The following is a 26694-nucleotide window of genomic DNA, read 5'->3' on the forward strand; positions in this document are numbered from 1 at the left end:
TTGGCGTCAACCCACCCATGTCACTTGTTGAGGTGGGGAGGGCAGGAGGAGGAGAGTAGGAAGAGACGAAAGGACGAGAAGTGCTTCGAGAAAAAGAGAGGAAGTCGATTAATGTACTTAGAAGCTGTTTCTTAAATGAAACAATTGCAAAATATTATAAAAATGACCATTAACGAAAAAAATTATGAATATATGCGCTTTACTTACTTGAATGTGGACGTTTCGAGACCTCCACGAAGGAGGCGTGTTACGTATGGTAGGAGAGAGATTGGAAATAGCTTCTGACCAGCACTGTTGATATACTATACTGACGCCTAAAAGGCCGCTATGAAACTGTTGAATTCGGTGTTTTGCATTACTGTATATCTTGCTCTACACCTGCGCCATGAACCGAGAGCGAGACAGGTTCTTCTAGCATCTATATACTCTGATCGCACTCGTATGAAAATGTTTCAATTGGCAAACTAATAAGTTGAAATTTACAAGATTGATATTGGCAAAATGCGCAAGATTTGGATTGCATTCCGAGAGTCAATGCACCTTCGAACGTGGACATTTGTGCGCGTAGAGAGTGTGTCTGAAAGGGAGAGGTAATAACAAAAAAATGAGCGGTGAGAGTGAGGAGAGAGGTTGGGATGGAGGGGAGGAGAAAACGTTTGATAAACGGGGATGCATGGCACGTGAGGAGAGTGGGAGGAGTGGATTGAGAAGACTCGAAGGGGAGGTGGGGAGGGGAGTTTAGGGAGAGGGAGGGAGGGAGGTAGAGAGAGAGAGCAGGAGGGAAAGAGGAGGAGAGGTCAGGAAGGGGGTTCGAGGAAGGGAGGGGGGACCGAAGGGATGGGGCTCCTTATGCGCATGACAGAGTGGGGGCGGGAGGGGGCGCCGTTTGAGAGAGAGAGGGACGCCTGTGTGTTCGTGTGTGTGTGCGTGGGGTGTACCCAAAGGTTCGGCGGGGATGAGGATGCCCTGGCGGAGGTGTGGCGAGAGGGGGCCCAGGGGGGTCGGGGTGGTGCATGGAGTGAGGGAGGTTTTTTTAAAGAGGGATAGACGGCGGCAGGGAGAGAGAGCGGGAGAGGAGGAGGGGGAGACCGACGCAGTCTGTGGTGCGAGTGTGGGGAAGACGCGTGCTCGCACACACAGTCACAGACACACACACACGCGCGCACACTCTCCTGCCTTCCCGGAATCACCCGGCACTGTTCGCGCAACCTCCGACGGAGTTACGTCGCGTCGTTCGCTCTCCGAGGTTCCCTCCGCGAGCGCGCTCGCCCGTCAAAGCCGAGGGACTCCGCCGTTCGAGCTTTCCGAGCGGAGAGAGAGGACTTAGAAGTTTGGGGTGGGCGCCGGGCGGGAAAGGGCACGCCTCCCTCTCTTCGTAATCGCTGTCACTCCGGTCAGTCGGCTTGGAATCATAGCTTCTCGTTTTGACTTTTTTCAAAAGAGGCGTGGTCACTCACGGAACTCCGTGGTTTCCGCTCCCTCGGCAGTTAGTTTTGTTTCTTCCACTCGTACCGATCTCAAAAACCATCGCCCTTGCCTTGGCTTTCATCTTCATCCCTCCCCCCACCCACCCTTACCCCCTTGTTCCCATTGGTTTTCAATATAATTTTTGTAATCCCCATTTTCCTCACACGACTCACACCTTCTTCCCTCCCTCCGCCCTCCGTCTTTCCCCCGACTCTCGCCTCACCGCCGTGCCGGTGGGGTAGTGGTCACCGTTCCGTGCCGTGGACGCGTGGGGAGGACCGGGACTGAGGAGGCACGAGATGCGACCCGCGACCGGGTCCCGCCCCCGTCGCCGGCTATGAAGTTCCCGCCGCCCCCTCCCAGTCCGACGACTCCTCCTCCTCCAGGGCCGTCAGCTGCCGAGGCGATTCCTCGGAGGGCGCCTCCGATTCTCCTCCCGCGGCGAGAGGGAGGTGCTGGGGAGGACGCGGCCGGCAGCCGCCGGGCCGAAGAAAGTTTGTCGTAGGTTTTTGTTTTCTTTTCGCGGGGAAGGGGATGGGGTCGGGAGTCGGGTCGCGACTCCTGGATCCGTGAGTTCACTGATCCCCTCCTGAGGAAGGAAAATAAATAATTCCCCTCCCTCCCTTCCCCCTATCCCGCCTCCCCGGACGCCGAAAAATCTTTCCTGTCCGAACGGTTTTCTCTTTCCCCACCCCTCCCTCCCTCAATCATCTTCTCGTGCCAACACGGGTCAGATATCGCCATACCTAGTGGAGAGACTCTCTCACCTTTCTTCATCCCCCCAACCCACCTGGACGAACCGGAAAGTCACGCGTTGATCCGATGGCCGAGCCCTCGGTACTGTTTTCGTTTGGACACACGGAAGTCTTCGGCGGGGATCAACTGGCTGCGGCGGGGGAGGTGACAGCGACGGTCCTAGGGGCCCGGGAATACCCAGCGGTCGGCACGCCACAGCACCCGGCGATGTTTGCTTACTATTCCGTCGGCAGATAAAGCGGCGGCGGGTTCTCGTAGAGCCGGCTCGGTTGCTCCTTCGCCTCTTCGAGATCGTGAAGTAAGAGCCTACTCTTCTTCTTCTCCTCCTCTTGCTTCTGCGCTCCCAAGATGGGCGGTGCTGCGGCCGTGTGAGGTTAGAGATACCCGAGTGGATAGGAGCGGTGAGTCGATCCCGCCAACGCCCTGAGTCGGGAAGTGTCCGGATCCACTCATCAGATGGAGGTCACGAGGGATCCACGGGAGGACGCCTTGCGGCTCATCGGGTTCGCGACGACGCCCGCCGTCGACGCCTCCGTCGACGCCTCCCTCCTGCCGTCCTCGTCCTCCTTGGTACCGCCCTCGGCGACATCGCCGGCCGACGAGTACGAGAACCTGTTCGTGGGATATCCCTCTGTCCTCCTCGACCTGGTAGTCGCCTGCTGCATACTGTTCATCCTCGTCGGCATCCCGGGCAACCTCATAACCATCGTGGCGCTCTTCCGTTGCAAAAAGGTAAGTGCAAGTCTTGGAAGACAAGCATTTTACTAAATTCGATTGGTTTCCGCAATATTTTCCGCGTCGCGTACTCTCATAGAGAGTTGTTGACATATTTAATTTGCGTTAACGATAACAGGTGAGTTTTGCGCTCAACTTTATCTAGTTGCGTCCCAAAATATTTTGATTATTTTCGTATTACTATATTTTTTCGGTGTTAAAGGTTTTAACAAACTTATGATCTCGATGAATTTTATTCGTGCTGTATTTTGAGTTCAGTGATTACTTCCTTGATCGTTTTAAGCTAGTTTTACCGGATTTTCACCAATTTGACTGTACTCTCAGTAACTATGCAATTGGTTCAGGGTAGCTTTTTTCGCCTGGACAGGGACTTAATATTATTGTATTTCGATTAAGTTAACTTCAGTCGAATGCCTCCAGCTGATGGTCTAGGACAAGGCTGAATAAAATTCCCAGTATCTGCGGACGTCCTTCTTCCCGACCTCGCGGCATCATTTTCAGGGTGACCGTTAGAGAACTATCTAATGGATCAAACGATCTGAAGCGAGGGTCAAGTGAGCTTAGAGAACCTCAGCAACTATGGAAGCAGTTAACAACAAAATGTGATAGGCTATCGGATATGAGATTTAGGAGTGTAAATTAGGAGAAAGAAGCCTCTCTCGATGCCACCTTCATTTACTCCCCATATTTGCCCCCTCCTCCCACTCACTCACTCTCTGCTTGTGGCTAGAACGTCGAAAAGGTCTGTGCGGTTTCCCAGGACATTCTCAAAAGGTGGCGGTTTGCTTCTCCCAAGGGCGGGCTCGAGAATTCCCGCGTTGTTACGTATTTGTCGACGCCCCGAGACACGTGGTGGGTGTGGAGTCGGCGCCATTTCCGTGCGCCAATGAACCTGGCTTCGCGGTCCCCATTCCATTAAGACGAGTGCCCTCGATGAGAATTTAGTCGCCCATCGTTAGTCACTCTTCTGCCAAGGTTTTTGCTCGCTGTTGCGATCGTGACGTAGGCCGAAAGGAAAACGGAGCACCCGTTTGCGTTTGTTTTCATGGATATTTGTTTCACTTATGGAGTATATTTTGCTAGCAAACTCTTCTGCGGGATTCCGCAGGCTATTAACGGTGATGAATGGTGTTCTCTGCGAGTTTTTTGCATTTGCTTATTTCGAGAATGACGGTTACGATGGAATTGCAGCAGATTTCACCTGAGTAGAACGATTGGGAACGGTGAAAATTTCGAAATTATACTCACCAAAACTGGCGAAATTAAAACTAAAGACGTTAATGAAAGCTCGAAGGGCTCACCCTACTTTGGAAGGGCTTCCACGACACGTTTTGCCAAAGAAAGTCAGGTAATAGTCAACAGTCAACAAACAGCTGTAAGTCCTTATCATTTGTACTCATTAATGTGTTCTCCTGAGGGAAAAGACTTTAAAACGCACGCAAATGTATCGAATAAATAAATTTAGAACTTCTTAACTATGCGCGTTGTTTTTTAACGTTGCTGAAGAAATATAGTACTTGCAAGTGTGTCTTGTAGTTTTTAAGACACCAATGGATGGGTAAAAAAAAATCATCTTATTGATGTTTTCAATAAGACGATGAAGCAAGTCCGTTAAGATGAAGTTATTCAATACACTTGAGTTGAACATTTCTTAAGGTGACTTCCTCTCCCCAGTATTCCCAAAGGACGATTATCACTCTCATAATTTAATGAAAATGTTTAATTATAATAATAAAAACTCACGGGATAAAGTTTCGATACTGCACTGTTTTATGAAAAGTAACTTGATTCATCCAAGTTAAAACACTCTCTATTATGTCGCTTGGAATTCGTGCCGGATGTTTGAACAGGTGCAAGCGCTTGCAGTTGTCTTCAATCATTTTCTTCCCTTTCCCCTTTCTTCGCTGTTTTATTCCCGTGGGGATTGCTTTCATGCCAGTCACACCACCTTTCGGTGGCCGACGCACGCCGTCAGCATAAATGAGACGTAAGAACTGATGGGGATTGTCTGAGTTACTTTCGTGCCCGCGGAAAAAATCCTTTCACTTCCGTCCCTTATCGAGCTTATCGCACTAATCGGAGCATTTTTTTCCGTCCTGAGTAGTCGGTGATAACTTCTAGGAAAGATAAAACTCGGCGAAGAATGAGCACTATTTTTGGGAACGCGTGGGAGGCGACGTGGGATGATGCTATGAGGTGTTCACGGCTTCTCTGATGGACGATCTTCCTTCGGAATTCTGTTTGACAAGTTTCTCAGAACTCATTCAAAAAAGGTTATGGCATGTAAGGGACAGAATTAAATGAACTTCCGTCATAAGTTTAGAGTCTATTCTCTTGTCGACTTACCCAATTCCGTTGGTAATATTTTTTTCCAAATTTTCAACCTTATTTGTATTATTAACAATATTGATATTTTTCACTAGATATGCAGGTACCATATGAGGGTAAAAAGAAACTTAGTGTTTCCACCAAAAAGATTTAATATTTCACAATATGGTTTCGATGCTGCGCAGCATCGAAACCATGGTCGTGAAATATGAAATCTTTTTGGTGGTAATTCTAAGTTTCTTTTTACCTTCATAATGAAGGAATTCCACAAAGTTAAACCTGAAACTGTTATATTTATCACGTGCCATATATTTATTATAGACCGTATCACGAGTTTTTGACTCCAATCAATAATATTGTAATGCCATTTGTTGAAAAAAGGCAAATGCAGAGGAATTATTTCATGTTTTTCGTGTACCCCTATCGGTTACCACAGTTGAAATCGCCCTTGACAACGAATCATGCATGACAATACTGCTTCCTTGGTTCAGTTTGAGAGAAAAGGGATTTACTGCCATATTTTTTATATCCTACACATTTACATTTGTACAACCATCCTTTACATCTCTGAAACAATATCTCTGTTGTTATAGCTGCAGCATGTTCGTTTATTCTTACGATATACACATATTCTAAAACATTCAATTTATCATTGTATCAATACAAAAATATAAAAGTGCTTGAATAATAAATCCGTACGTTAAGTTCATAAAAAACCACGCTACAAACTAGAATTATTAATTCAATGCTTCTTTTTTTGTCGGAGTTTATCCCCTTCAGCTCATGAGCTGAGATTCTCCAGATCCTCAGCCATCGGTTTTCAATTATCACACCTCTTCATGGGGCTTTCGAATAGGTTGTATAAATGAAGAAGGACGAAGAACAATGGGATTAAAATCACATCAGTCGTTCCGAAATCATTTCGTACCCTATTTGGGTGCGTCTTAGGACGGGCGTGACCGCGTTCTGTACCTATTCATGGAGCGCATAGCGAACAAAGGGCTTAGCACACGTGACGATTGAATAAATAACGAATTATGAGATCGACCACGCTCAATAGTTTTTCTCCCATAACCGGAACGAGGAAGCATTGTCAACATCGAGGCTGCGATTAATAATCAATTGATTACATTAGACCCTTCCGCCCTGTTACTTTCCGGTCATATTTCTCTTTCACAGGGCCAGGGAACGCTGGCATCTATAATTCCAATACGATTGTCTAATTGGTGCTGCTTTAAAGAAGGCTTGGAGCAATAGGTACATGTTGCGCATATGGAAGGAAGATTAAAACGGAGATCCGATCGATTCCATTGCCAATGAATGCACTGCCTCCTCGGTTGAGGGCCCGAGGTCGAGTCTGTACGGAAGCGAATCTCGCGCCGATCTCAACTCGCATTCTGCTTGGGGGCACTTCAAGTACAACACTACTTACGATGAATAAAGCATTTCTTAAGCAATGAACGACTTGACGCCATTCGTTAGGATTACACTAATTGTGACGGGGAATGTATCTCCTCTCTTCCTCGACTACATACAATCCCTAATATTCAAATTATCCGCCAGTCCTCAATCCAAGTCCACATGTTAATAATGGATGAAATGCATCTGTAGGGTTTTGCAAGGGTGCAATTCCACGCCATTGCAAACGATTAACTAATTATCATCTGAACGACTTATTACAACTAGTATGACCCCTCTCCATGCGCGCCGAAATTGTATATTAAAATTGCATTCCTACAATTTTACTCCCTTATCTTTTATGCGTGATCAAACTTTGAACATTACGCTTTAGATAGTAATGCATCTTAGCATCTTCAATAGGGATACTCATCAAGTTACCTTCGAATATTTTTGCCTTTATATTGATATGCAAATATAACTACTGACTTTTGAATTATTCCTGCCCCGTTTCTTCCTACTATCTCTTCTCTCTAACGAGTTCTTTTTTAACCAATGCTACATCTCTGTTTGCTGCTCTACTATGTACTCTTAACCTAGTACATGTATCAAGCCTAGCCCATATTGGTCCCATGAACTAGCAGTACGCTCTAAGTAGAATAGTAGATGTAAGTGATATAAGTAAGTGTGGCATGCCATAAGAAAAATAGTACGTACTGTATTTTTACCCTCTCATCATATTTCCTCATTGTCCTTATAAGCGGAGAAAATTACATGGTTAAGATTACCTCTCTTGGACTGTTGTCACCGCCGCCGCAGTAATCAACCCTAAAGCTGTTCTGATAGATGAGGGTAGAGCTCACCCAATACACCCTACACCAGCGGCTTTTGAAATCAACACATCAGGGAAGGGGGGGGTGGACGGTTCCTTTCCATGTGCTTCCTATGGTTTCCACGCAAGCTCGGGCATTCAAAAAATCACTCAACTTGGGGGAAACTAATCGTGCCCAGAGACGTCGTCTAGAATCGAATGCGAGCCTTTCGGTAGGGAGTCCAGCGCTCTACCTACCAGACCACTACACCATTAGTTGTCACCCCTACTTATGCTATAACTTACTGGTATGAAACTGCAAACTTTTAATTCCATTCGGTGTGACGGCCGTCATCCTCAAAGAACGTAATTGCGTTGAAAAATGATATCAATTCGCCTTTTACAGCGAGTTGACAGCTGCGGTTTTCTGGATGACTGTCTCGACTGCCTGACGGTTTAGTCATGGGAAGGTGAGACTCCCGTGCGTAGACCCTCAGCTGAATTTTAACTCTGAGATTTTCAGGGTACCATATTTTTTCTGGGAAACCATAAGCGGAACGGGTTAGGGGCTTGGTCCCCCTGGTAGGAAGACGTGATTTCACGCGCCGTTGGAGTTGCGACGAGTTTTCCACCCTCCTACTATTCAAACTAGACGACGGGTTGTAAAAAGTTCATAAATTATCTCGTAAATGTGAGACAGCGCTGAGAATGATGTCTAAATCCAAATTGAGACCTGAAATGCACTATAGAGGCGTGTGGCACTAGATTTTTACCCACGATTAAAAGACAATTGACTATAGTAATAACAGGATTCATGAGATATTTTAACACGAGGGAACCAATTCTATGTGTAACAAAAGGAAAGAAGAGTCGTAAAAACATTGACATAAATTATCATTAAATTCTTGTAGACATTATGCGTACATATTTTCCTAACAACTCTGAAAATCTGATTTCAATAATGTATTTAAATGATGATTTTAAAAATACGCCGAAAAAGTACATGGATACGAATTTTCTAATGGCTTCATTGATGACGGAAACTGTCGCCGTAAACAACATTTGACCGAGAAATCCAGAAAATGTTTGGAATTGGAACGAAATGATCACACGACTACGGAGACCATTTTAAGCGCGAAGTTCCCGGGGTAACAATTCGCGAAAATCGTTTGTTTAGTTTTGACCGGCTTTTATTTTCTTTCCTTGCGGTTATTTACGAATTTTAAGTCAGTGAAATGTGCAATTGAATTTCTTTGTAATTATTCTTGGTATTTTGTCCTAAAAAGGATAAAAATAATGTTTTAGTAATTCACAGGCGGGGTAGGACTGTATCTGCATGCCTATAGGTTCATTTCGCACAATATTGTTGAATATCCCATTGCAGCCATGGTTATTTCAAGCAGTATTAATCCCCAGGGTTTAAGGCGCGAAGTATCGCAACCTCTTCTACCCTTAGGTGCCAAGACAAAAGCTTGATACAGGGCCCCCCTCTCCAACTTCGAATTCCTAGCGCTTGACGGCGAATTCCCCCCCTCATTCCATAAATGTTTATCGCTTACGATGTGGAATATCAGGATCCACCTTATCGGGTCAGTTTATAGATGACATACGTATCCTCCTCCTCCGTCACTCGATCGGTCATGGTTATCACATCGACAAATAACAGGACTGGACTCCTATCGGGATCGTAACCAAAGTTCCACGCTGAGTGGTGTACCGAATGGTCCCCTCCTTGGGGTGAAAATATGACCCGTGGCACAATAGCGCAGAGCGTTATTTCACCCGGCCCGACAGGCCGAGTGGGCGGTGGGCGGGGGAGGGGAGCCGACCCGAAAAAAAGACCAACAAACAAGTTTTCGCGTGGCGAAATTTATTTTGTTTTTCTGTTTTTTTTTGCCCGGAGGGTGAATAAGGAGGGGTTGTGGAGAACATCGCGATAATAATTCACTGGAAACGGAGCGACAGGTGTAGATGCGCCAGTGAAGACTGGGTAATCTGTGAGAAATAGCTGGGAATGGCGAAACGGGGAAATATGGGGAGGAGGAAAAATGCGAGCATCGGTCATCTTCACGACTTCCGATGATAAGAGAGAGAGAGCTAGGTGCGGTGCTTGTTCGGTCTTTTCCCGACCCATTGTAACCATTTCGTGAGCGAATGCATTCGATTCTTTTTCGTTTTTTGACGAATGATATTGATGTGCGTGAACCAGTCAGAAAAAAAATCTCGCGATGGGGTACTCGCGTATTTTACCGATGTGAATAGGGTCGGTCGTTTTTCGATCCCATTGCCCGCCTCAAACCGCCTACTGTGTTTCCGAATGCAGGGATCTAGGAAGGAAGAAACCCGCATGGAATTCCCAATGTAAATGCAGCCGAGGGATTTTGGGGTGCGTGCCTTGCACAAGCCTGTCGCCCAAGTAGATATTTATCAGTGTTCGTAGCGATTTTTTTCGGCCAATAATAACGTCATGCCTTAAATTTGATGCTGTAGATATCACCAGCATTCTGCTGTTACAGAAAAATCCCAATTTTTTCATCGCGACGTCGGAATCGGTGGCTATAGTGGAAAGTTTTTAGTAAGTTTGTCGATATTTCCTTCTACTTCTAGAACCAGTTTGCTTTGATACAAATCGCCTGCTGTAGTAGCAATCGTTTATGGTGCAATATGATATATGAAACCAGCATGAGAGTGCTCCAGAAAAGGGAGGAAAACGTATGGGTTTCTTTTCATTCCTCTGAACGAAAGCGGAAAGCTCAAAAATTGAATGTGTTCTGTGGTCACAAAAATATTTAGGTGTTTTTTGGAGGTCCTCTCGAGATAGAGTATGCGTAACTTTACGAAAGAGTGAAAAAATATGGAATTGATTCGCGTCAATATTTCGAGTTATTCGTTTATTCGACAAAATCTCATTTATTTCGAGAGATGTGTAGCAGCATAAATAGGAGTTAGGTGTATACCAAGAAAATGATCCATGCGTCACTCGATAAAAACTCGATATCCATAATAAAACACCACGATGTAAATTGTCTAGTTATAATTTTAGTTCATCGAGCGTAGCCCTGACGGCTTATGTCATCATCACCTGAAAAAAGATAACGTTTTATTTGAACGCAAGATTTAAATAGAAGCCACTGCCTGAGCTCATGTCAGCTATGTGTCAGTTCATATCAGCAAGAATAAATTTTGAGTATCGAAGTCATTGATGGGGGTTAGGTTGTAAAGTGGTCATCTATGTCTTGTATTCCGTGATTACTTTAAATGCGTTTTTATTTTGGACCACTGCATAATCGCTCGTACTCGTAGGAGTTAAAAAAATGGCAACTGGGTAGGCACGATGATAATACGATACGATAATCTGTTCAATAGTTTCACGCTGTGACCGAGAGAGATAAAGGAAGAGACGGGCACGACAGAACTTGGCCTTTAGAGTTGGCATGTTCTCAGTTTTTCGTATCGTGTGTGCGGGAGTGGGGATGATGACTTTAGATACTTGTCAGGAATAAATAAACAAAATAATAAAGCAACTACTTCCGAAACATTAATGGCTCTTATGTGTGCGTAATGATTTAAACGTCGGAGGTGAAGGAGATCCGCTTGTCTGTTCGCGGTTGATACTCCATCAATAATGCCCGACTTCGCCTGTGTGTGTGAGCGCGCTCCAGAGTGTTTGTGTGCAAGGCATGGAACGACTAAAGGAGCCCTCGAAAAAGCCGACGCCTCTTCGTTCCGCCGCTCTCGCCTCCTTCCCCGTCCGGCGACCCGCGCACCTCCTCCCCACTTCATGCGCTCCCCGTCGAATGCCATTCACGAGGTCGTCGAAAAAAACTTTCCCCGCGAATTAATTCGAGTTACGAGCCCAGTTGCCATAGCATATCGGAGTGGCTTAAAGGAGCCGCATCAATGCGCGAGCAAAGTGTTCGTATCGATCTCCGGAAAAAATAATTCTTCTCAGGGTTGTTTTTTTTTCGTAAATATTCTTAATGTGATTCTCGTGAGTCCCATTTTTTATGTTGCATGTTTCTGGCCTCTCATCAAACAGTCTTTCGCACACGGAATCAGTCACGGTTTATCGTATTTACAACTAGTCATAATACCGTTAGTCTTGCATGTTTTTTCGACGGAGATCCTGGCATTAAAAATTAGCCGCGACAATTCAGGCTTCGATGACTTTATTAAGGATGCGATGTTTAATGGTGTGTCAGCGTGTAAATTATAATCGCCAGCTAATAACTTTCATATTCACAAAGGAACCGATGAACTAATTACATATTTAATCAAATCATACATCGATTTCGTAATAAAACAATAAAATTATTATTAAAAAATGGTTGTTTTTCAAAATTATACTGAAAATAAAATAGTGACAATATTATTTTCAATTATTTCGACGTGAATGCTTACACACACAACTTTTTAAATACCAACAAAGAAGTCAGCAAATTGTACTTCCTGTTATTATTATTATTATTCCATCTCATCGTTTCTCTGAGAAAATATCGTATTATACATTCGAAATCATTATCTTATCTATTCAAATTCTATAAATTATATCTTATCATTTCAAGAAGTTGTCATTGAAACAAGACCTAAATTGTTTAATACGTATAACTCTCTCATTTCAGTGTAGGGAAAACGAATGCTGAAATGTATTAGCGCAACTGATAAGATAAATTTTAGTTTACGCAATTGCTGAAATAAAGCGCTATGGAGTGTTTAGCCTGCGAGAAGACGTAATTTTATGGGAAATCTTAGGTGGAAAAGAGAATTTACCCTGGAACTAATTCCATGAATGTCTGAATGTAGGTTCATAGGTCAAATTACCAATTTGCACTCACTTTCGGGTCTGGTTTAATTTGATAATTACCTAAATCATCTTGCCCACCTTTATTGTCTCCATAATTTTCTCACAAAACCAGATTAATGATATAATTTTTTATTTCAAACGTTCGTACTTGATTATTCTTCCCGTGAAAATTGTCACGACTATTTTTTGCGGGGGTCAACGAGCGTACCTAGAGTAGCAGCAGATAAATTGTAGATTGTGGTAATATATGATGTTTTGTATGGCCTTTAAATTGTTTTCCCGCGTGCACTCCATGCAAATTTTAATCACTCACCGAAACGTTTGTTTCGTGCGCCGGTGGCCACATCACATCTCAGCTATCGCGCCCGGTGGCGAAGGGAATTTTTGTTAATGGGACCCCCACCCACACTATATTTTTCGTAGATTCAATTATTTCCCGGAAAACAGTAGCGGTGGTGCCCGCCGTGCTTAATGAAATATGTCACTCCCCCAACCCTCGCCCCGCCGCGAACGGCCCAATGCGGCGGTCTCACCGGTGACCGAAGCCGTTGGCGGGAAAAATTTACGCGACCGCACACGGCGCACCGATCGCGCAAATTCTCGCCCGTCCGCCACGGGTGAGGGGAGACGACATGGAGGGTTGAGGGGAAAGGAAACAAATGCTTCGCGACCAGAGTAAAGAAAAAGGACACGTGGGTTAGTGTTAAAGGAAAAAATGGATAAACCGAGAGGCCGTAATTCGCCTCTCGCTCGGGACGTGGCACGGGATCATTTCTCTCTGCCCTCTTCTTGCTCGTGGGTGAAGGGAACGACTGATGTAGGATGGGTAGGTGGGTATACGCGCGAACGAGAGCGCTCAATTTCTCCGATGCCCTAATTCACTCCCTTCTTACCCTCCCTTTCCTCGTCGTAACTGCTCCCCGGCTCCGCTTTGGTAATTGAGACACTTCCCCTCGTCGTTATACCCTCCCCTCGACACCCACCGCCTCCCCCACCCTTTCCCCTCTTATGCCCTTCTCCATTCACCAAGTGGTTCCTCCCCTCCCGCCCCTCTCTTGCGCTCCTTAGGAAAGGATATTTCTCCGGAGACGGCCGTGATGGGGGAGGGAGAAAGGGGCGAGGATATGGACGTAGAGCGAGCGAGGGAGGGAGTGTCAAGACTTCCTTCATTCCCGCAAGACCTTGAAATTCCCCCCCCCCCCAATTTGTGTCCCTCTTTCCCTTTGCACATCCTAAGCAGGCCAGGATCCACCTTGGGAGTTTGTATAACGAATCCAATGACCTTATTAGCCTTTCTATCCTTCTCTCCCTCCCTGCCATTCCATCCATGTCCTATTACCCATCATCCTTCCGCTCCTCTGTGTGTGTGAGTGGGAGCATTGCGCTCGCATTCCAATATCTCATGTTCGCTTTATAGCCTTCCGACTGCGTCCCCTCGAAGGGGGAGGGGGGGGGGGTGAAGGTTGGTCGTAGGGCGGGGAGCATCTTTCACCGAACTCGCTCCGCGGGGCGTGCTGGTCCTCTCTCTCCCACCGGGAGAGCGAGCGGGTATGCGAACGGGCGATTCTCGTTAAAGGTATTATATCCGATTGCGGAAGTCCGATTCTCGGGAATCTTATCCCGAGGCGATGGCGTCATTCCGCCTTTCCTCTCGGCCCCAATCCCCCCCCCCTCTCAGTCTGGAACTCTTCTCCCACCCCACTTCCCGCGGAACGGTTTAGAACGGAAGCTAGAGCTTGATTCAAAGGGATCGGGCGAACGAAGCGATTTTTCCATGACCAGTGATACTATATTATCCTCGATCGATACGTTTTTAGTAAAATGCCGTCCGTTGCTGTCAAATATCGCACTCCTTGCCCCTAAGTGGGAGATTAATGTTTGCGGCGAAAGAGTGACAATCTCTGAATTGATTGAATGCCATATCGCGGGATACATAACGATCGAAACGTTCCATAATTTAAACCCTGGATTTTACTATACCGCGAGATGGAATGTGGCATTAACGATCCTCGATAACGAATCTCTCCACAGTAGCAGTTCTGCCGCTTCGCTGCAATTTGTTTAAAGACAAGCATTTCTCCTGATAAACGTTGAAGCACCTCTTTATCATGTATTTTCCCCCCTAATTTATCAATGCTCACAGTTTGAATTGTATAAAAACAGGCATAGTGCGTGCGTTTAACGGAACTTGCGTGTTCGCAAGAAGTGAAATGGTATTTGTTGCTGTCAAACGTCTGCCATAAACATTAATCTTATATCATAGTTAAGTGACATGTGATGCTGAATTTGACCAAAGAATTTACATTTTATTCAAAACTTACATGATCGACAACTTCCATGATAGTCGTCCCGATCTTGCTCTTATTAATAATGTTTAGTTTGCGGCATTAAATACTTAGAATTCAGGAGGCTAATTACCATAAGTGCCTTCATCATTGCGGGGCATTGACTTGGTTTTGGGCTGGAGAAAAAGCTCTCCGGAGGTATTTCAGCCGACGCTAAGTGGTCACCTTAATTTAGGCCTCTTTCATAGTAAATGCCCTCCATTTAGGGAAATCAGTGAGAGCGAGCCTTGCTTGTAAATGGAAGCGTTCGCGGAGACAGTTGGGAAAGGAAATGCTCTCATTTTATCTCCTTGCACTAATGAATGTGTCAGTGGAGAGAGGGATTCTCCACAGGGGTCATTGTCTTCATAGTAGGCGCAGAGAGATGATGATGGCGTTTATTATGCTTTTTATCTCAAGTGTAATTTCATACGTCAATTCAAGGCTAATTATTTGTATTACGCATTCATAGTAGTTAGTAGTACGAAAGACCGTGGTCCAATGTTGCTTAATTTATGTTATTTTTTGTGGTCTATTCGTAGTAGTAGTAGTTTTGAGGGGAGGCGACCGACAGCTAAGGTCATTTGCGCCATAGGGGATGGACAGGAAAGGATGAAGGGTGGAGAGAAACCCGGCGTCGGCATTAGCCTACTCTTTACGAAAGGCGCCAAGAGGTCCGCAGTTTAACGTCCCATCCGACGGACGGCGTACTCACTCAAAGTACCCTCCACAAAGCACCTCAAGTAGGGATCGAGATACCTCTGAAAAATATTCAACACCGCCGGGATTTGAACCCGTGCCCTCCGGGTGGGAAGCCAGTACGTTAGCCCCCGCACCATCTCGATCCCCCCCCGGGTCTATTCGTATACTGACTATACGAATACTACTATACTATACTATACTATACTATACTATAAAACGCCTTAATTTTATCGCGTTAGAAAATATTTTTATCTATAATACTGCAATGCAAATTGTCGTTTATGTAACAGCCATATACTGCGTAATAACTTTGTATGCGAGCGTCACCAGGGTTATTTTGGTATTTCGCCCTTATGTTCATTTCCCGGAAAAGTCTGCGAAATCAGAAGACTATAAAGCGTGCTTCTCATATTATAAAATAGAATACATATTTTCCCAAAAATATATACTTCAACATTGACATTCCTTGTGATCATATTGGAAATTTATTAGTTTTTAGTGCATTGTAATGTGTTCATTATTTACGCAAACTAAAGAAAAGAGTTTCGTCATAATGTTGACGAATTATTGAAAGAATGGTGGAAATGGCTTTAAAGTTTATCTTGTGGAAACCGTTATAGTTGCAGACGGAAACGGCTTTGACACTTGAGTTTTGCTACGCGAGAATTTAGGTTAGTCATTTTAGTGCCCAGCAAGTCACCGATAGGGTGTGTGACAGGGGTGAATACACACCAGACTAATTTTGACCCGAATATGACCCTATCGCGGTCAGATAATGTTTTTCTGATCCCTTATCGTTCTGCACTTAATCTCTCTAATTCTATCAACACGATAACTCCTAGCGAATTATGAGGGGGCTAATAATACGTTTTCAACATCACTGCTAAAGAGACATCCATCCAATTTATGCAAGAGATTTAATCTGTAATTTAGCCTTCTGAAATTTAACGAGGAGATCAAAGAGCAATGCTATCTTTCGCTAGTTTCCTCATTAAGAATATGCTCCTAGTATATGGTTTCTTCGTGAGGCTGCATTAATTGTCAAATTGGATCGTGTGCAGCGTACAGGAGCTAAATATGTAAAACTTTCTTGGCTGTGGACGTGAAAGGACGTGTCTGAGGGAGCTCTGGCTTGAATCTCCCCCACACACATGTCCTTTACCATTGATCCAATTGTGTAGTGGCTGTAACCGACTAATGGCTGTTCTGTAGCTGTAGCGATAAGTGTTTTATATTTTATTGTATTAATATATTATTCTTTTACAGAGTAAAGTGCATAGCAGTCGTTTATTATTCGTGTGTGCGAAAAATTAGCTGGTTTGCGGCAAGGAGAGTTTAATTTGTGTGTAACTTTGTAATTAAGTGTATTCTTTCACCCGAACGCCTACTGCATCGGGGACACCGAAATGGAATGTGTAGACTCAATTAAATTCCTAGGCGTTACCCTCACTCACGATCTCTCCCGGGTGAAACGCATGCGGGGAATATATGGGCACATTAACAAAAAATTAGGATTCATTAGAACAGCACTGGGTAAATGTGATGAAAAGGCCAAAGAGAAATGTTATCTGTCGCTGGTTAGGCCTCATTTAGAATATGCTGCAAGTATGTAGGAGCCTCGCGAAGTTGGATTAATTGCCGAATTGGATCGTGTGCACCGTAGAGGAGCTAGATGTGTAAAATATTGTTATGATAAACTTAGTAGCGCATCCAAAATATTAGATCAGCTAGGGTGGGCATCACTCACGGAGCGACGATTAAATTACAGATTTTTCTTGCATAAATTGATAGGATGTCTCCTTAGCAATGATGTTGAAAATGTATCATTATCCCCATCGTACTGCAGTAGGAGAGATCATACGAATAAAATTCGAGAGATTATGTGTAGAAGTTATATATTTAAGATGCAATTTTTTCCCATGATTGATAAGGGATCAGAATGGCATCTTGGAATCTGACCGCGCTTGGGGAAAAGTATTTTGTGTAAAAATTGTGTGGTGTGTAGTCAGTCCCTACCGCACACCCTTGCGGTGACTTGCAGGGTATCACGTGATATATCTATATTATAATAGCAGCGCCAAATCGCTCGCCCAAGTTCAATGGACGTGTATGAAAGGCTTCTTACGAAGGAAGCATATCAAAAGATTTGAGATGCACCGTTTCAATTATGATGCCTTAGAGGTGTGCAATTCATGAGTTAACGCACGCATCTCCTTGGAGTCAGAGAGGTCTATTTATAGCTGAAATTTATGATCAATCCTTAACTTTAGACATTCAGAGATGTTAATTAACACTACCGTCCCGCGCACGCAATCGTTATCTTCGTGACGCGGTGAGGACCGCGCACCGAAATACTATGCTTCCGGAATCAAGGTTATTTCCTGCTATGACTATTATATTCCCGTGTAATACTTCAATTGTAAAAGATAAGTATGCATGGGTGAGGTTGTTTCAGCCAGAATTCTTTTATGAATTTCGCTGATAAGTTAAGTGACTTTTCTTCAGAAAACTCTTAACTTGGACTTTTGATTTATTCAGTCTCAAATTTAACTTGTAATGTCGATTTTGAACAACCTCTTTTAATCATTTAGATAAGCAGTTAATGGTAATATAATATATCGGTTTATAACATAGTAATAATAAAAACAATGCTTTCTTTTTATCATCATTAACGTTACATGCTGTAAACATTTTGACGTTATCAGCGAAGGCAGAAAGAGAGGGAAAGCTATTACATCTTAAAATTTAGGTCACACCCTGAAAAATAAGATGGCCGTATTCTAATCATAGTGTTAATTGAGCTGGATAAATACGCTGAGGGTATGGAAACAATAAGTTCAAATTCTAGATCAGATTTTATCGGAAAGCCTTTTTTATCAAGATATTTTTTATCCTTCTAATTACTTCAGGGGTTCTGGTTCAAATGAGTTAGAATGGGCCATTGCGAACGAATAAATGGGAAAGGGAATCGTTATTTCGGTAAAGTTATATTTTAAATACTACTTAGTAAAATTTAACATTGAAGTTAATGGTAAAAAAATAAGTCATTACTAATTAATGCACAAGGTATAATGCTTAAGTTGGATAAAACGATGATAATTATTATAGATTAGTTTTTTAGTCCAGTGGAATCAAATTTTGAGAATGATATTTTCAGCTTCTGTGTCTAAGTTAGTCGGAGTTACGAAGAAAATATTTCTGAAGATTTCTACCACAATCCTTTTCACTTAGGTTTATCATCTTGTGTTAATATATGGTTTAAATTATTTTAGTAACCGATTAGAACTCGGTTTTGGATCGGTTTTTGGGTCAGGATTGGTATCAACTATTACCTCTTGCTCTAGTCCTTGTAGTAGTCTTGCATGAAAGCCATAGTTCATTGATGGATTTTCATCCCAGGTTTAGTTAATAATCTCGCAATGCTGTCTATCCGTTTGGTGATATTACTTGAGGAAACAGGTGGGATTTTATCTATGCTCTGACTGGTTCGGAAAAATGAACCCTTTTCTTGAGCGAATCTCGAGTGCTCGAGTGGCATTCAAGGCGTTCTCTTGCCTTTATAAGGGGAAGTCACGTCTGCACTGGTGGGGCGGGGTAGATTGTCTCAGCATTGCCCCCTCAGTTGTGTTTCTTCCTAACCACCCCGCCACCCCCCCCTCACCAGCCCAGCGATTTCGAACTCGCGATCGTAGTGCCCGTGGCTCCCTCCTCCCTCCCTCGCCCCACTGCACATGGCGGCCCCCCCTCTATACTAATTAATGCACTAAGTAAATTGCTTAGGTCAGATAAAACGGTGATAATTATTATAGATTAGTTTTTTTAGTGCAGAGAAATCAAATTTTGTTCACAATATTTTCAGCTTCTGAGTCGCTCATTGTAGTTGCGAAGAAAATATTTCTGTCGGTTTTTACCACAGTCCTTTACACTTACATCTATCATCTTGGGGTAATCTATGCTTTGAATTATTTTTAATTTTGCCTTGCCTTTTGCCCCACTCTAACGTACCACCCTCCATTCTAGTCCGCCGAATTGGAAACCGTGCAGTAGAGGGTTATTTATTTCGCCGCGGGCGCTCGTGGCCGTCGACAAAACGTTTGGATGACCTCTCCCCGACCTCCTCCTCGCCCCCCCCCCATCGCGAGCGTCCCTGGCTGGAGCATTGGGTACTGCTCCTTTCGCACGGATTTCAAAATCTCCATCCCGCCCTCCCTCCTCTCCCCCCTCGGACGCCGGGAGAGCGAAACAGAAGCGTCCTCATCTCACCCGGCGAAATGAAAACCTCTTCTCCGCCATCCCAGGAACTCTACTCTCCCCCGCTCCGTCGCGACATTATTAAACGGAGGGAAGCGAGGGCGGATGTAGGCAGGTCCCCTCCACCCCCTCCCCCCCGGTTGGAACCGTCCTAGATTCCCCCCCCCCCCGATACTCCATCTGTACGGAGCCTGTTGACATATCTTCTCTTAAAATGGAATTTTTGAGATGCAATGACGTAATAAATGTGTATGTTGAAATTGAAAGAAGGCCTCTTTTAAGTAAACTAATAATGTACAGCTATTGATATTTGGGATATAATACCAAGATCAACGGTATGATCTTCCCACCCATCCCCCTGGATCTTCAAATTTTCGGAAGCGTCCAATCTGGAATAGATGTTAGAGGCCTGAAATTTGAAAGGAATACGTATTTTTTAAGATAAAGCACTCCTACGCGTGGGCTCCTCCCCGGCGGTCGTAGCTCACCTAGAATCTATCTTAAGTGAATTGGTGACGTTTTTCTAGTGAAATCTACCGTGCACATCGTAGGAATATTCTATATATATGTATATTCACATCAAATGGGCCAAATTATCTGGGGCCTAATGAAAACCCATTGCCGGAAAATTTTTAATAAACACTTGGGACTGATTTCTCTTGAGTTAAAAACGGCTAGAGTTAAACCAAAAAGGACACAATGCATCATATTTACTGTAAGGGGAGGATCCAGAAACTTGACTGGGGTCTGCGTAGTTTGACCTGCATTGATGCGAAAAGTCACAGCACTTAAATCAACTCAATTGGAATAAATTATGCGGTTGCGGGTTTACAGTTCTGATATTACTCTTGTAGAAGTAAGGATAGATCTGGGGACTTTTTGAGGGAAAGAGGTATGAGACTTCATCAATTCGTACATGGCCTATGAGAAATTGAAATGCCTTCTCTTAAAGTGGAATATTTGTGATACTAATTACACAATAAATATCAGCGTTGATCTATAATTTAAATATCTTAATAAAATACCATTATGTATATATACAGGGTGCGGAAACATAACTTCCTTTTTCAAACGCAAAACGCTTTCAAAATATATAAATTTATTAATTTACAATAAAAATTACAGAAATTACAATACAAAATATATTAATTTACATATATATTTATAGTATATATATGTAAATTATAAATAGATATATACACACACAAACCAATTATTGGCGATACAAGGGGGATATCTCTCATTAGACCCACGCACGAAGATAGGGAGTTCGGAATGCGTCGTGAGACGTGGTCTCGATTTCTTTTTTGCGGGAAGCGATATGGATAACGCGGTGCGGTGAGAAACGATGCGGGGCGATTCGAAGCGAGCCCGACAAGGGTTTAGTTCTATGCAATATTCGTCCCCGAGCGTAGGCATATATGAATTGGGTGGGGTCGGGAGGTTGGGAAGAGGAAGAAACTCTGCACGCACACGAAATAATGCGGACGCAGGCGGCGTTGACGGGTGAGCGAGGCCACTTCGCTCGCATTTGGAAAATGGGTTTCGAATGGAACACCGCTTGAATTTCCGGAAATCCCTTTCAGCTCTGGGACGCCCGACGCGAGCATAAGGACCACAGGGCAGTCGAACGCTTAGTGTCGTAATCCTCGCAGATGCATGCCGACCGAGCGAGTGGTAAATATGGCTTTGGAGTTTTTTGTGCTTGGAAAACGGATGATCTCCTCTTGCTCGAGAGTGGTTTTAAGATTTGACGGTCATTCTCATTCTTATATTGTTTTTTTTAATCCGTCACACCTGCCCGTTCCACCCGTCCATTTCTTTCTTTACAGATTATCCGGACTCATAATTCTTCTTCAACTTCTCTCTTTTGTGCCTAACCTTTCCAATTCAACTGAAATATTCGTCATTCGTTCATTTTGAGAAGCTTCCCTGGCGTCCGAAAACGTTCGCAAGCGGTGGAATCCTGAATTTAGGTTAAGAATTTTTAAACTTTACTAAATTATGTATTGTCTGTCATAGACGCAATACGTAATCGAAAAAGTATTTGGTTAGGAGATTATTTCTGTTGATCATACCACATTTCGAATGAAGTTAAGGTACGGAATTGGGTATATTTAAGTGTAACAGACGTAGATAATTAAGACAATTCAAATATTTCATCACTAACACTCCATGAGATGTTGTTTAGAAAAATATGTGAATTTAAAACAAAATAAATCGCTGAACTCCCCCAGTAGGAAAACATTAAGTGCATTACGTCAGCATGGTAATCCATGCAGCGAGCGCGCCTATGAATTTGTCGTGGGCGGCTGTCTTCAATGGGTGTCTTGTTACTTGGTTGACTCATGCTTTTCGGTACATCGGGTTGTCTTTCAGTTCTGGGATGGCACGGCTTGGTTGACATTTTCAAGTACAAGGAGATTCATTGATGGCACTCGAAATCCCATAATGATGAAAATATAATCACACTAATCTAACAAGTAATCAGATTCAGATCATTTATTCTCCACACATTATCGCTCATAATCACTCGTGTCACTGCCCTAGTCGCCTGTCTTAATATTTATTAATGTCATACGAATGTTTGAAAACAGCGGTCCCTCTGTTACAAGTTAATTCCGATGAATATATGTTGAAAATGAAATGATGTGAAGGTCGCTGGATTTTTTATGGACGAACTATGCCTGGTTTTGTGCGTATTGCGTTCGAGTCTCATTAATTTTGCCGATGCGGTAAGATTGCTTGCATTTCTTTGGTAACATTATTCATCCGAAAAACAATTTTAATATAAAGTAATCCAGTTGGAAACCAGTGCTGCTTATTCCTCTATCTCCTCAACTTTATTTATGGGCAAGACGGAGAAAAAATATTTACTTATCTTCCCGCGTTATCCAGATCGACTTTTGACTGAAGTTATCTGTAATCCATTTCCGGATCCACATGTTAAGATTTCGAGCCAAAGCGAAATGGAAGCCGACATCTGCTTCGAGCTGCTGAATTTTGCGAAATATAACCTCAGGCCAGTTGCTATTAATAGAATAGACTGGTAAAAGGGTCAACATATTTACTCCACACAATCACTAAACATCATCTGAGAGATTAATATTTAACTATTTTTCAGAACGAACAAGTTCATGGAGAAATCTGATGGGATTTGCAGATAAACTTCATAATTATTCAAAATATTTAGAGATTTCACATAGCCTAACATATTAATACTCATCTAATTTTTTATATGCCACAAATAATATTTTGGTTGTACAGTTTCGGAAGAAATATGTGATTCCTAATATACCGACATATTTCAACTACGAGCGATGTTCTTTGAAAAGTAAGAGAATTAAGTTTACCTTCCTTTAGGCTGCGCTGGAATTTAACGTAAACCTAGGAAGCTATTTAACTCATAACCCATTGTTGATGTCTTAACTTTATCCAAAATGTGAACGAAAGTTTCAGTCACAGCAGTAACTACACATCTCGGTTATTATACAATAGTTGATGTGGTTTTTTCCGGGGAAAGATCCCACTTTATCCGACCATTACAATTCTTTGGAAAACAGGTCAAGGATATGCGGTGCAAGATAAATCCTTCTCCAGGAAATGATTATCCGGTTGAGGAAGAAGACGACAGTGCATGGTGAATAGCGCATTACTTAAGATAATTAAAAAATAATCACAAAATAGTTTGTACTAGCCTGAAAAAGTCAGTACATTTCCCATTGGTCGTATGTACCACAAGGTCTAATATCACCCTTATCTTCTATTATTTGAGCAATAACCATTGGTAGCTCCATAATTCCAATTTTCTTACAGTTATTTTCAAATGACTGCAGCTATGACATCCATGATCGCTTTCAGCATGACGAGCAAATTTGCACACGCCTACAGACAATAAATAGGAGTGGAACAGGGTTAGTGGCTGGGGTGATGCACTTATTCCTTAACGCTGCGCTTCTACGGTAGGAAGTCGCATTTTAATACTCGTGGCTATAGTTGTTGTGTCATATTGCTACCAGTATTTATTTAATTTGGGGTAGTGAATTAGCGCAGAATATTCATATTGGCTTGAATGGTTCTCTGACAACACTTATTTTCCCTTCTGTCTTTTCGACATCGACATAAATACCCCGCGATCCCCCAAAAAAGTGTGTGGCAGGGGTAGCAAAGCACCAGGTTGGAAGGGTAAGTGATCAAATAGGATATGGGATAGGAAAGGAAAAGGGAAAAATATTAGTTGAAAAACTATCAAATAATGTGCAAACCTGAAGACCAAATTCAAAACAAGGGTTAATTCACCTAAAAAGTTACATGTTATGCGTAAAAAGGGAATGAAAACGAACCAAAACCACCCTTACGACAGGCCTTCACCAAAGCAAGGCAGGTAATACATAGCTGAAAAATGAGAAGGGGAAACTTCACCATTACATGGACATGCAACTCATGGCCCCCGCCCCAAAAGACACTGGTAGAGAATGCGACACACCGCTGCAGGCGACGTAGTCGTCCCCCCCTCAGAGAGAGGCGAGGGGTGGTGGAAGAAGCTTGAAATCAACGAAGCAGGGCAAGCAATACTGTAACGAGCAAGTTTTATACTTGCTCATTACAGTATTCCTTTATTTATTGCTTTTATGCCAAGATCAACTTTTACACTTTGTCACCAAAGTACGCAGAAATGTAATACCCTTGATTGATAAATACTCCTATGTTATTACGAGCAATTATCAAATTAATGGTTCTCAGAGCTCAAAATATGATGACGAGAAAACATTGCAATAGTCTTTTTCATAAAACATGGAAATCTGGTAAATACTTCAATCGCATTAATACTGCAATCGTAATTGCTTAAAAGATCAATCTTAAGAGATTAATTTCATGATGAATGCATATGTTAAGGACAGTTGAAGAACCTACGTCGAATAATTTATGTTGCCTCTACTGTTTCTTTTCCTTCGTCTGTCTGTGGAAGTTAACATAAGAATAAAAAATAGGAGAAACAGGATTTATTTATTGCTGCTTTAGTTTACCTAACTTATGCATTGATTTACCATACATCTTACCTTGCAAGTCACCACGGGGGTGTATGATGGATGAGTGGTGTTGGGTCAACATTTTCTGGCTAGGTTTGGAGTAATTGGTTGATTATTTGTACCCTTTCAATTTTTTCCCGGAAGTTCAGGTTGTCGTGCCTGATATTTTATTTTTGTTTGTGGCATTATTTATTTATCTAAGTTATTAACTGAAATTCAGTCAGTTATTTATTAACACATTCAGCCTCATTGATATTGCTCCATGTGATATTAATCATTAAGTAAATGTTGTAGACTCCAATACCCTTATTGAAATAATGAAAAACATTCGATTGCGTATTCATATTAAAATTGATGAGATTCAGTATATTATTAGATGAATTGAAAAAAGGGATAATTTCGGAAACCATTCAAACTTCAACTTACTCGTCTCACATACTTGTTTTGTCAGTGTGAGAAATCCTGAATGCGTCATCGTTCGAATTACTTCCGCGTTAAATGGCCGCCGCCACAATAAAAGAGAATGTGCGTAAGGTTTTTAAAGGAGGATTAAAATAGCTCATAAAAATGAGCGGTAAAACCGGATGTCCACGTACCCTTCCGCACAAGAAAGCAAGTTATCTGGGTTCATTCGCTTCCAGGAAAACGCCGGCAAAAAATAATTACGTCTCGTCTCAATCCATCTGGGGACATCGTAGTCACAAACCGTGGGCGAAGAATACGACAGGAAAATGAAAGCGCTTGAGGAGTCCCAGTTGGAAAATAAACCGCATGTGGAGAGGAAATATGCGAAGATAAATACCGTAGCCTGATGGTTTATAGTTCGCATTTAAAAATCTGGCATCTCGCTAAATTCTTTTTTGTTGCCCCCAAGGGGACTGAGGGAAGTATTAATCGAAATATAGACGCACGATTTGTTACCATACCCTTGAGACGCATCATCTCATAAAGGGCTGAAAGGGGAAGTTGATCGAGTTAGGGATGTCATCGGACGAAAAGTCATTCTTGAAAAGGGAAGGGCGAGATTGAGTAGTCACCGGGTCGGGGTATAAAAAGATACCGTCGAATCAATCGGCAGATCCAACAAAGCTCCCTACCTTTTCGAACCAGATTGCCATGACGGAGTGAGGGGGCAGAGAGAGAGAGAGAGAGAAAGGCGGGACGTGACGCACGTTCGCGCTTGCATTCCTAATGTTCACTCCACGGGATGGGGGTGAATGCGGTGGATGGGGAAGGGTGGGAAAGGTTTGTGAGACACAAAGGGCGAGAAGTCTTTCTCGGGAACGATCTTAAGCCCCCCTCCGGGAGTATCTTCCAATTTCGTCCCAAACAGCTTCTTTTATTTCATCGCGTGTGTACATACACATCTTTTTCCCTCTCTTCTCTTTTTATTCCTTCCCCGACCCGATCCATCTTCCCCTTTCCCTTCCTCGGCGCTAGACGAAGAAAGAAGACTGGATGAGGCACATCGGCCCTCTCCGCGGGTAGTCGAAAGAATAAGATGTTCGGCGGGAGTGGGAGTATGGGGATTCACAAAGTTGATTCACAAAAGAGAACGTGTCAAGTGTGAGTATTGGGCACAGGGGCAATATCTGCCCCGGGAGAAGGTAGGAGGCGAGGGTACTCTGAAATCCATCGTGGTAATCTCTACACGCAACCGAGACAAATGTTGCGATTAAGGGCAGTTCGAGATTCAAATTTACACAGCTATACGTTCTAAAATACCGAAATGCCGTGTCGTTCGTGATTACAGTGCGTAACTCATAGGCTAAGAACAGAGATTATGGATTATTTCCAAATATCTCATAACAGCCGTTAGCGCTCCGGAGAAAATATCAATTTTAAAACGCCAACGTGAGTTTTCAACTTAACAGCGTATGTATTTTCTGAAAGATACGATATGATAACCAGATATGTGGGAAAAATTGTATCATCGTTCTCAAAGAGTAAATTTAATTCGCAGTTTGAGACTTGATGAAGTGGTAGGATTCCATAATGTAGATTCTACATTAAACAATACATGTAATTGACCAACAATATTTGAATCACCGCATCAGAGATCCGATCGTCTGATTAAGATCTAAAAAT

At 43.1% G+C, this 26694-nt stretch overlaps 1 protein-coding gene across 1 annotated transcript in view; it reads left to right on the forward strand.

Annotated features, from left to right (window-relative positions):
- Window positions 1-2315: 2315 nt before the first annotated feature.
- Window positions 2316-26694, forward strand: part of LOC139688096 (G-protein coupled receptor moody) — a 388362-nt gene continuing 363983 nt past the window's right edge. The window contains exon 1 of the mRNA XM_071585521.1: window positions 2316-2955. Within this exon, the coding sequence (XP_071441622.1) occupies window positions 2680-2955 (276 nt within the window). The 5' untranslated portion in view covers window positions 2316-2679. The remainder of the gene's footprint in view (window positions 2956-26694) is intronic.

Source organism: Hetaerina americana, unplaced genomic scaffold (genome assembly GCF_022747635.1).
Source record: "Hetaerina americana unplaced genomic scaffold, ioHetAmer1.1.p SCAF_2, whole genome shotgun sequence".
Taxonomy (NCBI): domain Eukaryota; kingdom Metazoa; phylum Arthropoda; class Insecta; order Odonata; family Calopterygidae; genus Hetaerina; species Hetaerina americana.